The sequence below is a fragment of the Bubalus bubalis genome, chromosome 3 (genome assembly GCF_019923935.1).
Source record: "Bubalus bubalis isolate 160015118507 breed Murrah chromosome 3, NDDB_SH_1, whole genome shotgun sequence".
Taxonomy (NCBI): Eukaryota; Metazoa; Chordata; class Mammalia; order Artiodactyla; family Bovidae; genus Bubalus; species Bubalus bubalis.
The window spans coordinates 35,606,677-35,619,122 of NC_059159.1; the positions used below are offsets into that span (position 1 = coordinate 35,606,677).

At 50.9% G+C, this 12,446-nt stretch overlaps 1 protein-coding gene across 2 annotated transcripts in view; it reads right to left on the bottom strand.

The window, feature by feature from the left end:
* Positions 1 to 12,446, bottom strand: part of DNAH2 (dynein axonemal heavy chain 2) — a 109,856-nt gene that overhangs the window by 26,446 nt on the left and 70,964 nt on the right. For both annotated transcript variants that reach the window (XM_006062873.4, XM_006062878.4), the window contains exons 47-65: positions 11,115 to 11,267; positions 10,848 to 10,939; positions 10,375 to 10,573; positions 9,998 to 10,222; positions 8,800 to 8,904; positions 7,936 to 8,124; positions 7,652 to 7,737; positions 7,385 to 7,515; positions 7,081 to 7,230; positions 6,569 to 6,736; positions 6,223 to 6,383; positions 5,835 to 5,974; positions 4,435 to 4,567; positions 4,185 to 4,324; positions 1,846 to 2,056; positions 1,514 to 1,630; positions 1,206 to 1,347; positions 248 to 417; positions 18 to 134 (exon numbers count right to left, since the gene is read on the bottom strand). In XM_006062873.4, the coding sequence (XP_006062935.4) occupies positions 18 to 134; positions 248 to 417; positions 1,206 to 1,347; positions 1,514 to 1,630; positions 1,846 to 2,056; positions 4,185 to 4,324; positions 4,435 to 4,567; positions 5,835 to 5,974; positions 6,223 to 6,383; positions 6,569 to 6,736; positions 7,081 to 7,230; positions 7,385 to 7,515; positions 7,652 to 7,737; positions 7,936 to 8,124; positions 8,800 to 8,904; positions 9,998 to 10,222; positions 10,375 to 10,573; positions 10,848 to 10,939; positions 11,115 to 11,267 (2,829 nt within the window). The remainder of the gene's footprint in view (positions 1 to 17; positions 135 to 247; positions 418 to 1,205; positions 1,348 to 1,513; positions 1,631 to 1,845; positions 2,057 to 4,184; positions 4,325 to 4,434; positions 4,568 to 5,834; positions 5,975 to 6,222; positions 6,384 to 6,568; positions 6,737 to 7,080; positions 7,231 to 7,384; positions 7,516 to 7,651; positions 7,738 to 7,935; positions 8,125 to 8,799; positions 8,905 to 9,997; positions 10,223 to 10,374; positions 10,574 to 10,847; positions 10,940 to 11,114; positions 11,268 to 12,446) is intronic.

Sequence of the window (12,446 nt, forward strand, 5' to 3'; positions counted from 1 at the left end):
ATAGGTATGAGGCTCACCTCACGCAGCTTCTCCTGAGCCTCGGCCAGGGCCGCCTGCTTCTCCTGAAGCTGGGCCAATGCGGTGTTCATGCGGATCCGCTTGGGCTCCACCACCCGGTACAGCCGCCCGTAGAGCTGCGGGGAGACAGCAGGCACCCTCTCACTCGCCACCACTCACCTGCCAGGAGCCTTCCATCCCCCTCCTCCCACCTGGCCTCACTGCTCCCACCCTGCCTGTCACTGCCTACCTCCATGGCCCGAACCCACATGCAGAGGGACTTGGCGGCCAGTGACACACGGCCAATGATGTCAGGCTGGAAATCGGGCTGGGCACAGTAGGCTCCGATCTTCTTCAGGACCTTGTCTGAGATATTGTCTTTATCGAAGTGGATCAGTGATTTGATGAAGTTCTGTTCCCCTGGGGGATGAAGATTGGGGGCCTCACCTCCACTGCTCAGGCACAGCCATGTGCTTCCTGGGCTCAGTTCCCAAGGCCTGACCTCAACCCACAGTCCCTCCACTGGCCGTGCTCCCTCATCTAGACCCTTGAGGCTCCCAGAGCCTCCACAACCTCCTCAGCCTCTACTCCCATCACGTACCTTCCACCCTCTCAGCCTGACCACCCGTCCCACACACCATTCTGTCTATATACTTTGCACCTTCTTCTAGGGCAGGGGGTCACCAAACTATTGCTTGCAGGCTACATTCCACCAACAGAACTCAGAGCAGGAAAAATATCACAAGAGTAAAACAGACCCTTGTTTTCCCTTTTCTGATTCTTGTCCTTTTGCGGGGTGGGGAGCAAAGGCACGCCTGTCCTTAGATTCTGAAATACATTCCAATATCCTTACAACTTCTCCCTTTGTGTGTGTGTGTGTGTGTGTGGCTGAGTCATGGGGCATGTGGGATCTTCTGACGAAGGATTGAACCCGCTCCCCTTCACTGGAAGTGCAGTCTTAACCACTGGATCACCAGGGAAGTCCCTCTTTCTTTTTTCTTTCGTTTCTTTCATAAATGAAGATGAGTTACCTACAACCAAAGACCTTAACTGATGGTTATGCCTCGTCTTCCCCACCAGGCTCTGTGCTTTGAGAGTGGGCACATTGCATCCTTCATCTCTGTCTTTCTGAGTGCCTGACGTCCAGTAGATGATCAGAGGAATGCTGGGCGGACTGGCATAAATTACCTTCCGGTTTCCTGGCTCACCTAGCTGCCTCTTGGCCTCTGCCCAGGTGGGATCATTGCCTCGAAGGATCATGACTGCCTGCAACACCATCTCCACCTGGGCCGGGGGGCGTCCGTAAGACTTGATCTCTCCTATGTCCTTCTTGTTCAGAGACTCCAGGGCCTGAGAAAAGGGATGAACTTGAGGACCAGAGTCAACTCAGGTGGCAATATGGGTCCTTTATGGAGACAGGACTTAGCTGTAGTTCCCCTCCTCCTCCCTTCCAAGGGGACTTTGAGAACAAGGAAGGCCAGCCCAGTCTCCTTCCTGTGCCTTCCCATCCTGATACCCGCATGGCCTCTTCCAGGGCTGGTAATGCCTCTTCCAAATCCTTCTGGGCATTGTCAGCCAGTGCCTGGCACTTGACTTCCTCAATCGCGATTTTCTCGCTATTGGCTGTGACGGCCTACGGATGAAGAGAAGACAAGGCTTTTTGTCTTCACCTTGAGCAGCAGTGGGGTGATGGTGCTAGTGGTAATGATGCAAGAGCTAAAGAAGCCTTGAGGAGTGGGACTGGCACCCCTGCCCTATAACTGATGGAGGCTGGGAAGCCCCTCTGCCCAGTGGGCACAGGGAATAGGGGACGCGAGGGGCAGGGGCGATCCAGGGGGGCAGGGGCACCTTCTGCTGCTCATCCGCTTCCCGCTTCTGCTGCACGATGATGACCAGGTACTCCTCGCACTGCTTCTGGAACTCAGCCACCTTTTTCTTGGCATCCTCCAGCTCTAAGGACATCACTTCCACCTTTTCCCTAGTTTCATCAATCTTAAACAGCCCTGTCCGCAGCTTATTGGCCTGGTCCAGCAGCTCCTGCCGCTTCTCCGCCAGCAACCTAGGGGACAGAGTAGGATTAGGAACCCCAGGAGGCTGGGCCCCCAGAAAGGAGAGGCCCATGTAGTCTCCCTTCCCAGCATGGCTCTGGTCCCTGACTTTCTGCTTGTTGCCACCACCACCACCCTAGTCAGATCTATATCATTTCCTTGCCTGGATCATTGGCAACAGCCTCCCGACTGGTCTTCTTGTTTCCGGACTCTCGTCCCTCTCATTTATTCTACACACCGTTGTCAGGGTTGGCGTGCTGGCTACCGTTTTCATTGTACCACTTCCCTACCTGAGGCCTTTCTACTGTGCAGCAATTCCCCACTGTGCAGCAGGCAGTGGGGCTTCAGTGAACCAGAAAATACAAACTTCTCTCAAGGGGGTGGCCATCCCTGGGCTTCAGTTCAGTTCAGTTCAGTTGTGTCCGACTCTTTGCGACCCCATGGACCGCAGCACGCCATGTACAACACCAACTGCCAGAGTCCCCCCAAACCCATGTCCATTGAGTCAGTGATGCCATCCAGCCATCTCATCCTCTGTCATCCCCTTCTCCTCCTGCCCTCAATCTTTCCCAGCATCAGAGTCTTTTCAAATGAGTCAGCTCTTCACATTAGGTGGCCAAAGTATTGGAGTTTCAGCTTCAACATCAGTCCTTCCAATGAATACCCAGTACTGATCTCCTTTAGAATGAAATGGTTGGATCTCCTTGCAGTCCAAGGGATTCTCAAGAGTCTTCTCCAGCATCACAGTTCAAAAACATCAATTCTTCAGCACTCAGCTTTCTTTATAGTCCAACTCTCACATCCATACCTGACTACTGGAAAAACCATAGCCTTGACTAGACGGACCTTTGTGGACAAAGCCCTGGGCTTCAGCCTGGTTTTTTCCATTTGAGAGTGAATGTGGAATTGTATTGCCACAATTTCTGATGTTTCAAGACAGATTGGAAATCTGGAGTTTTCCAAGGCTTCAAGTTTTAAATGTTGGCAACTCATTCACAAAGTTTTAATGTTGTGCCGTCCCCCAAAAAATGTCTAAGAGATTGTTTTCTGAATTAAATACTAAATATGGGCTTCCCAGGTCGTGCAGTGGTAAAGAATCCTCCTGCCAGTGCAGGACACACAAGAGATGAGGGTTTGATCCCTGGGTTGGGAAGATTCGCTTGAGTAGGAGATGGTAATCCACTCCAGTATTTTTGCCTGGAAAATTTCATGGACAAAGGAGCCTTGGCAGGCTACAGTCCATGGGGTCGAGTCAGACATGGCTGAGTAACTGAGCACGTAAGCACATGCATGTAAATTGCTTAACAAAGTGACTCAGAATCATAAACAGGATGTAAACCTATGGACCCAGCGAAGGCAAGGACTTCATTTTGTTAACTGACATACATATTACAAGTATCTAAAATAGTGCCTGGCACAGAGTACATGCTCAAAATACTTGTTAAATGAATGAATTAATGTTGGCTATCATTATTATTACAAATGGCTTTTTCTTCACCTTGATTGAAATACTAAATCCAATAAACAAGAGGTTTGTTTTTTTTTTTACCTTTTTCTTACAACCTTCAAAGCAAATTATTGTGTTGTGCACATAAAAAGACAGTCAATACAACTTAATGAATGAATAAATAACTTGGGAATGGTGGAAAGTCTAGAAGATATTAAAGGCAGAGAAAAGAGGCTATATATTGCCAAATATACCCATGATATAATGTCACAGTTGCAATGTGGTTATGATCAAGGACATCATTATTCCAGGAGACAAGGACACAGAAGTATATAAAGGGGTCACAGCCAGAGGGCCCCTGAGATGGCCACATCCCCTGGAACCCCTCTCTTGGTTTAACTTCCTGGACAGAAACAAGCCCCCCGCCTCTCTGCTATTCAGATCCCAGTCCTCAAGTCGGTCCCCTTGGCCAGCTCCTGGATATTTTTCAAAACATCGTTTCACCAATAGCCCTCAAAAGACACCAAGCTCCTGGGAATTCCCCAGTGGTTCAGTGCTTTCACTGTAGAGAGCACAGGTTCCATTTCCAGTCAGAGACCTAAGATCCCACATGCCACAAGGTGCGGCCAAAACAAAACCAAAAAATCCTCCAAGTTCCCAGGCCCTCTGTGCCCCTTACTCTTCCATCATACTTTTTATATCCAGACACAAGTTCCAGGTAGTTAGTGGGCGTGACGTAGTTGTGTCTTCGAAGTTCCAACAGCATCTTCTGGGAATAGGTGGCCACTGACCAGTGCATGGTGACGAAGATCTGGGCCACTTTCTTGTGGATCTGAGATCGATGCATAGAGGTTATGAGACAGGGAAGGAGTAGAGACAAACAGAGAACGGAAATGGGTGGGGGTGCGGGGGGGTGAGGAGAGATGGGGAGGAGGGCCTCACATTCTCCTGGGTCCCCAGATCAGCTCCCATCAGGTACTTCTCAGCCACCTCCAGCAGGGCCTCGCGTGGCCACTCTGAGAACCAGTTAATGGTTGTGCAGTTCACCAAGGCTGGGTATTGGCGGATCCAGTTCCTGGTAGGGGTTGTGAGAGGCAGTTAAGTACATTTGCAGACTCGGCCTTCAGCGACGGTCTTTGCCACAGGTTCACTCATTCCCTAGGAACCCCTAAGCCCCATCCTCGTGCTCCTGTGTCGCCTTGTCCAGATTCTGCTCCCCTCAAAGCTGGTTTGGTGCATGATTTAGAAACAGCTTCTGGGGTCAGAAAGAGCCAGTTTCACACCAACCAAATATGGATCTTGGGCAAGTGGCATAACCTTTTGAACATCAGTTTCCTCACCTCGAATAACAAATAACAAAGCATACTAACTAGAGTTGTTAGGGGATTCAATGGGGTGACACATGCAGGATGCTTAGCCCAGAGCTTGGTACATGGTGAACACACAAGCCAAAAATATTCAAAGATAAACAAATTGGTGACCCCAACTGCCTCTCTGCCTAAGTTCTCTGTCCTTCCCCTCCCTTCTGATGCCCCTGAAAATACGGAAAATGGATCCCATGTGGTGCAGACACACAGGGAATATTATTCAGCCTTAAAGGGGAAGGGGATTCTGATGCTGGCTACATGGATAAACTTTGAAGACGTTATGCTAAGTGAAATAAGCCAGTCACAAAATGACAAGTACTGCCTGATTCCACGTCTATAAGGTATCTAGGGGTGGTCACTCAGAGAAACCAAAAGTAGAAGGGTGGCTACCAAGGCCTGGGGGTGGTGGGAGAAGTGGGCAGTTTCCACTGGGTATTGAGTTACAGCCTCGCACAAGAATGCTCTGGGGATCTGCTGCATAGCAGCGTGAATGTACTTAAAACCAGTTAAAATGGTAAAATTTTAAGTTTTTTTAAACCACAATTTAAAACTTGAAAACGAAAGAAAGAAAAAACAGCCTTCACCTTCCAGAAAAATAAACAAAATTGATCTACCAAAAAGGAGAGGATGAGTCCCATGTAAGTAACAGGAACTCGCTGAAAGTAGGCACAGGCTGGGGCTTCCCTGGTGGTCCAGTGGCTAAGACTCTGCGCCTCCAACGCAGGGGGCCCAGGTTTGATCCCTGGTGAGGGGACTAGATCCCGCATGGCACAACTAAAGATCCCGCAGGCCGAAGCACGCCCGGGCGCAGGCTGCGACAAGTAGACGCGGAGACGCGTGTGGCGCAGCGGGACAGGCCGGCGCTACTCCGGAGTCTTGGGGGCAGAAGGCAGGGAGACCAGGAGCGGGGAGGAGTGCCCCCCGCCCCGCCCCGCCCCAATTCCCGAGGGAGAAGAAGGCCGACACGGGAGTCACCTGAAGGGGTCGCCCACGGGGCTGAGGCAGAGGACGATGTGCAGGTTGTTCCGCACGCGCTCGATGAGGTAGGTGAAGAGGCTGTCCGAGGACTCCGGCACCTGCTCAGCGCGCGCCTGGTCTATGATGAGCGTCTGGATCTGGTGAGCGCCGGCGCCACAGTCAGAGGGCGGAGGTTTCCAGGACAGCACCCAGGGCGGAGGGAACAGCGGGGGACACGGGGTGTGGGTTTTAAGGCCGCTCTGCCCACCAGGGTCCGGGGAGGGAAGAAGGCCCAAGAGGAGCAGTTCTTCCACCTAGGGAGGAGCTGGAGAGGGGGCGCGACAGCGGCATCGTCTGGACTTAGGAAAGCCAGAATCAACTGGTAGTGGGTGTAGAAGCATCGCACCTCCTCGAATTCATCCGCCTTATAGAGATTGGGGACCTCGCCCGAGCTAAGGATGTTGTTGATGTCCTCTAGGAATGATTCGTCAGCAATCTGGGTGTCCACGAAAAGGAAGCACGTGGCGTTGAGCTCCACCCCAGCCTGGCGATACAGACGCTTGATATCTGGGCCAGAGGAGACAGACCTTTCAGATTCACCCTTCTGTCTGTCTTTCCTCTTCTACTGATTAGAAAGCCCTCCCCCAGCCAGGGACACATACAGGACACCATCCTCCCTACCTGGCTTCCCTCCCTCCTGCTATTTCACTCTCAGCCCCAAACTCACTTCTGTCTCAGAAACCCAGCCTTACCTTCTCGGAATTCCTGCCTCCGATAATGTTTGGTGACCTCAATCTGGAAGGTGATGTACTCGCAGATGGATGAGGCCAGGCGGGCCAGACTCTGCCGCCCGCTGCCCCCAATACCCACCAAAAGCATGTTGCCCCGAGGCTGTCCAATGACCCGCACGATCCGTGTGACTGGAGGGAAAGAGGGAGGATAATGAGTTGGCTGAGCAAGCTCAGGGGACCTCCAGGCCCTAGGCTGGGGGCTGGGACACCTGAGGTGCAGTAGAGGGACCCACCAGCGTGGGAAGAGGTAGTGCCTGAAGCTTAGGTAGCGATTCAACATTCAACCTTCACCATGTCTGTTAAATACCATCATCAAAGAAAATGTCCACCCACGGACACAAGCGCATCTGGGGTCAGGGAGGAGGGCAACTTCTGGGGCTCAATTTGGGAACGATCTGGGAAGAGATCCCCATTTCCTTGGAGTACTCTGTCACTTGGATGCTGGAGAAGGGCCGGGAACAGGAAGTGCTCACTGTGCTCGATGGCCTCTCGGAAGAGCACCAGCTGCATTGGCACGACAGCGGGTGACAGGTTGTACTCGTTGAGTGCCGTCTCCATGGCTGTCTTCAGGACCGTCAGATCCGTCAGGTCCTCGTACACCTTGGGCTCCCGCAGGAAGTCCCCTGGGCCGTGGCAAGAGGGGGCAGATTCCAAATGCCTGGTCCTCCCCAGGCTTCCCCAGAGGGCCCTTCCTCCCTGGGCTCCAGTGCCCCACCTCTTCTTCTAACCCATCTCCTAAGACTCTCCAGCCTACAGAGGCCACAGCTCCTGGCTCACCAAAGATGGGAGAACGTTTGTTGGGACAAAGGTTATGAAACGTCAGGTCAAAGAAGGAGCCGAGTTTGTCACTTAGGATGCTCACGAAGGCTTCCATGTCTGTGGTGTCAACCAGTCGGTCAGAAAAGACTCTGTTGGGAGGGAGCTGGGGTTAGATCTGGGATTGAAGAGGAGAGTGGCCCTGGGGAGGGGAGCAGGAGGTGGGGGTGGGGGAGTGGAGGCTTGGGCTTGGGGAGGCCTGGATCTGGTGGGGCACAGCACCCTCACCTGAAGCATTCATGGATCCAAAGTCGGGTGATGCTGGACTTGGTATCGTGGAAGTCCTTGTTGGCCCTCAGCATACCCTGGAACACCTGGGAGAGGGGCGTGGCCAGTGGGATGGAGGGAGGGAAGAGGGTCCCATCCAGAAGTTTTAGCTGAAGTGGCATTCCAGGATGGGGTGATTTGGGGTGTGGGGGATGCTCCCGCACTCCGGGGCTCACTTTGAGGAGGGGAGAATACCTCCAAGGAGGCTGTGCTTGGCCCGGGGGCAGGGTCAGATGGAGCTTCACCTTGGAGATGTCTCGAAGGTTGAAGAGGTAGTGGATCTTAGCGGGTGTGGGCAGGAAGCGCTGCACCACAGTGTTGTACACGTCCAGGGTGGCCTCGGTCACCACGTTCCCAATGGGCTTCACCTCCTCCTCAAAGTCCTGGAGCTTCTGGTTGATCATGGTGCCGAATATCCGGATGATCTGGGACTCCTAGAAACAGGCCCTCAGACTCAATCTCGCAGCTCCTGGCCTTTCAGCCAAGGCAGGGACTCGGGTCAGTGGAGTAAAGTACTTGGGAGCAGACTGGGGAGGGGGGCACAAAAAACCCCTCAGAAATCAACAGAAGTCATGCTTTAGTGTAATATTTAAAAATCAGAATTAATGCAAACTGTCCACGATGAACAAATGTGAACATTTTAAATAAAGACAGGATCTGTACTATTGGTTTTTTCCTTTTGCCTTGGGCTCTCATGTAGCTCAGCATGGCACTATACTGACCTTGTATTTGTTTAAAATGTTGGTGTTTTGTTCATCCTGAATTTTGGTATTGATTTTTAAAAATATTGCATTATTACTTGTCTTGATTTCTGAGGTTTGGGGACACCCCTGGGTTCCTCCCTTGCCTCCCCTAGCTCCTCTAGTCTCCTCTTTGGAGGGTGTGCCTTCCTTCATCTGCTTGGGCCCCACTCTCTGCCCACTGGGACTGTCAGGCTTCACACACCACAGCCAGCTCAGCAGAAGCAAAGGTGCCTGCAGAGAGCAGAGAGTCTCCCCTCCAAGTATCAGAGCTCCCTGGATGCAGCTTGTGATCTGTGCCCTTGTTCTCTAAGACGTGGGTGGTTTTGCCTTCTACAGCCCCTCCTGAAGCCCCCAGGAAGCCCTCACCGTGGGGAAGGTCATGTTGATGATGTTAAATCGACTCTGCAGCCTTGGGGAGATGACGGTCCGTCCACCCCCAGGAGGGCCCATGGCAGCCATCAGGAACATGTCCTAGACAGCAAAGACCAGACGGGGTGGGTGGGGTTGGGGGAGACAGACAGGAGGAGGGGAAGAGGAGGGGCAAAGAAATAGGGAGGATGTGAGAGGAGCCAGGAGGAAGAGAGGGAATGGAGGGACAAATGGGAAGAGGGAAGAGCAGGAAGAAACATGGAGTAATGGGGACAGGGAAAGGTGAGGGAAAGGAAGGCATTTGGGACACTTTTAATGTCCAGAGTTACTAAGGCAACTAATTTGTTCTTATTTCTTTCTCTTTTTTTGGCCATGCCATTCAGCATGTGAGATTTTAGTTCCTTGACCAGGGATTGAAACTCGGTCCTTGGCAGTGGGAGCGCTGAGTCCTAACCCCTGCACTGCCAGGGAATTCCCTATTTGTTCTTATTTCATCATTATAATCCATGTTCCCAACTTGGAAAATAAAGTTAAAAAAAAACACACACACACACACACAACATTTGATAACATCTTCTGGACATTTTTTTCTATTTTAATATACACATATATTAATATATACTTGTATCTGTGTATGTATGTTCTTTCTCTGAAACATATGAATCTATTATTAGTTAAATTTTGAACCCTGAGTGTCAGATAGATGAGTGCCCCAGAAATCAGGCTGAAATGACTGCCCACTGATTCAGGAAAAAAAACAAGATGCTCAGGATCCCATGGGAGAACAGCCAGGACTGACAGGAGATTCCTGGATCCTGGGTGGGGAGTGGAGAATTGGTACCAGGGGGTAGGTTCCTGAAACAATGGGAGGCGGAGAGGCCTGGAGAGGGGTGTTGTGGGCGGCTCTGGTTGGCATCAGCATTGCCATGGAAGCAAGGTGTAAGAGGCCTCGGAAAGGAGTGGAAGTTGGAGGACAGGCTCCCTTGGTCACAAAGCACAGGGCAGTCAATGAAGAGAGTTACTGATAGGAATTGACCGAGGAGCCAGATGTCTGGGTCCTAAGAAAGGCAGGACCCTCCTCTGTGGGGAGGAACACAGGCTTACAGGACTTTATCCTGGGGTCCCAGTGGAGCGGGGACAGAACCCATCACAGGAAAAAACAGAGACTTGAAGAACAGATTCTCTGGATGCTTACTCGAATGTACTTGATGGTCTGCTTCGTTCGATCATACCAGAAGCCATAGTCAATCCAGAGGCGAATCAGCTCCAGCGGGGGCTGGGACCCAAACATGTCCTTGGCTGGCATATTGAGGTCATCCATGAAGGTGATCATGCTTTTGCCTCCGAAAGGCACATAGACACCCTTGGTTCGCTTCTCCACCCTGCTCTCAATGATGCTCTGCACATTATTAGACGTGGTCTGGTGGGAAAGGTACAGAATGAACGCTTGGGTCCCAGGAGAGAAATCCGAGGTTAGAAAGGCATGTCCAGTGGGCACTGGGCTCCCAAAGGGGAGCAGAGACAGGGAGAGAGCAGGGGCTGGCGACCTGGCCCGGGGGTCCTGCAACACACCTGCGCAGACATGTTGACTGTGAGCACTGACCACTGGCTGGAGGGCAAGGACTGCAGGACACTCTGGGCGATGGAGGTTTTTCCAGTCCCCACAGGACCCACCAGCAGGACAGGGTTCTGGCTGGCCACCATGGTGCTCACCAGGTAGTTGTAGCGGACAGTGTCGACGGTGGGCACCACGATCTTATAGAAGGGGGAGCTGGGGGTGGGGAAAGGGACTGTGTCTCAAGATCATGGCCCACTCTTTTCTAACTCCTGCTTCCTTTTGCTCCCCACTCTTCCTCCGGCATCACTGCTCTCTGATCACCCACCCTTCCTCCTGTGGGGCCTGGGGATCAGGCATTCTCTTCAGGGACCCTGTCCCATTTCCTCTAGCTTCTGCTTCCTGTCCTGGAAAGTCATCTCAACTCTCTCGCCACATCTCCCCCCACCGCAATCCTAAGCCTGACCCATCCCCCAGGCCCGGCTCTGACTTTGGAGGGTAGCGCCAACTCTTAGGGAGCTTATCCTCAAACGATGTCCAGCTCCGGATCTTTGGGTCCACGAAATACTCATACACTGTGTCCTGAGGACGAAATGTGTGTCAGATTACCAAAGCCTGCCTTTGGCTTTCCCTGCCCAGAAAAAGCACTCATAGATCACTGGGAGGAAGAAAGAGAGCTGGGTGGCAGGCTGAGGCTCAAGATGTCTGAGGATCAAAGATATAGAAAAATAGGACAGCTGGGTTGGAGGGCCCTGACCTTGTTGGGAAAAGTGCCCTCGATCTCTCGGAGGTAACTGTCGATCTTCTTGCGGCCCTCCTCATCCACAGAGGCACACACCGACCAGATCATGCTGAACACAAACGTCAGCTCTACCATGGAGGCAAAGTTCTCACTGTCAGCTGGGTTCACCTGCATGGAAAAGGAGAAGAGGAAATATCCTAAGTCTATTAATTGAAGAGATGGAGACCATACTTTGAAGAGATACATGCACCACAATGTTCATTGCAGCGTTATTCACAATAGCGAGGATGTGGAAACAACCTAGATGTCCATCAACAGAGGACTAGATAAAGAAGATGTGATACAGATATACAATGGAGTATCACTCAGCCTTTAAAAAGAATGAAATAATCCCATTTGCAGCAACATGGTTTGACCTGGAGATTATCATACTAAGTGAAGTAAGTCTGACAAAGAAAAACAAATATCACTTATGTGAAGAATCTAAAAAATAATGATACAAATGAACTTATTTATAAAACACAAACAGATTCATAGAAAACAAACATATGGTTACCAAAGGGAAAACGTTGGGGAGAGGGACAAATTGGGAAGTTGGAATTAACATATACACATGACTATACATAAAATAGCTATGCAACAAGGCTCTACTCTCTAGCACAGGATCTCTCTTCTCAATACTCTATAATGGCCTATATGGGGAAAGAATCAAGAAAGAGTAGAAGTATGCATTTGTATAACAGATTCATTTTGCCATACACCTGAAACTAATGCAACATTGTAAATCAATTATACCTCAATAAAAAAAAATTTTTTTTAAGCTACATAAAGGTAAATAGAAAAAAGAGAGAAAGAGACTTTCCTGGTGGTCCCGTGGTTAAGAATCTGCTTTGCAATGCAGGGGACTTGGGTTCGATCCCTGGTTGGGAAACTAAGATCCCATATGCTGTGGGGTAACTAAGCCTGAGTGCCACAACTAGAGTGCCCATGCGACTCAACACAGCCAAATAAATACATATTTTTTGAAAGAGAGATGGAGGGGTCTACTTTGGCAACTCATCACAAAGACTTAAAATTTCCCTCCCTTCCTGGTTCTGTTTGGAAAACCATGTAGTTGTAGAGAAACCTAAATCAAAACATTTACATAAACCTACTAAGCTACAACAGCTTACAAACCTACTACAGGTGGCTCAGACGGTAAAGCGTCTGCCTGCATTGTGGGAGACCCGGGTTCGAGTCCTGGGTCGGGAAGATCCCCTGGAGAAGGAAATGGCAATCCACTCCAGCACTCTTGCCTGGAAAATCCCACGGACGGAGGAGCCTGATAAGCTACAGTCCATGGGCATG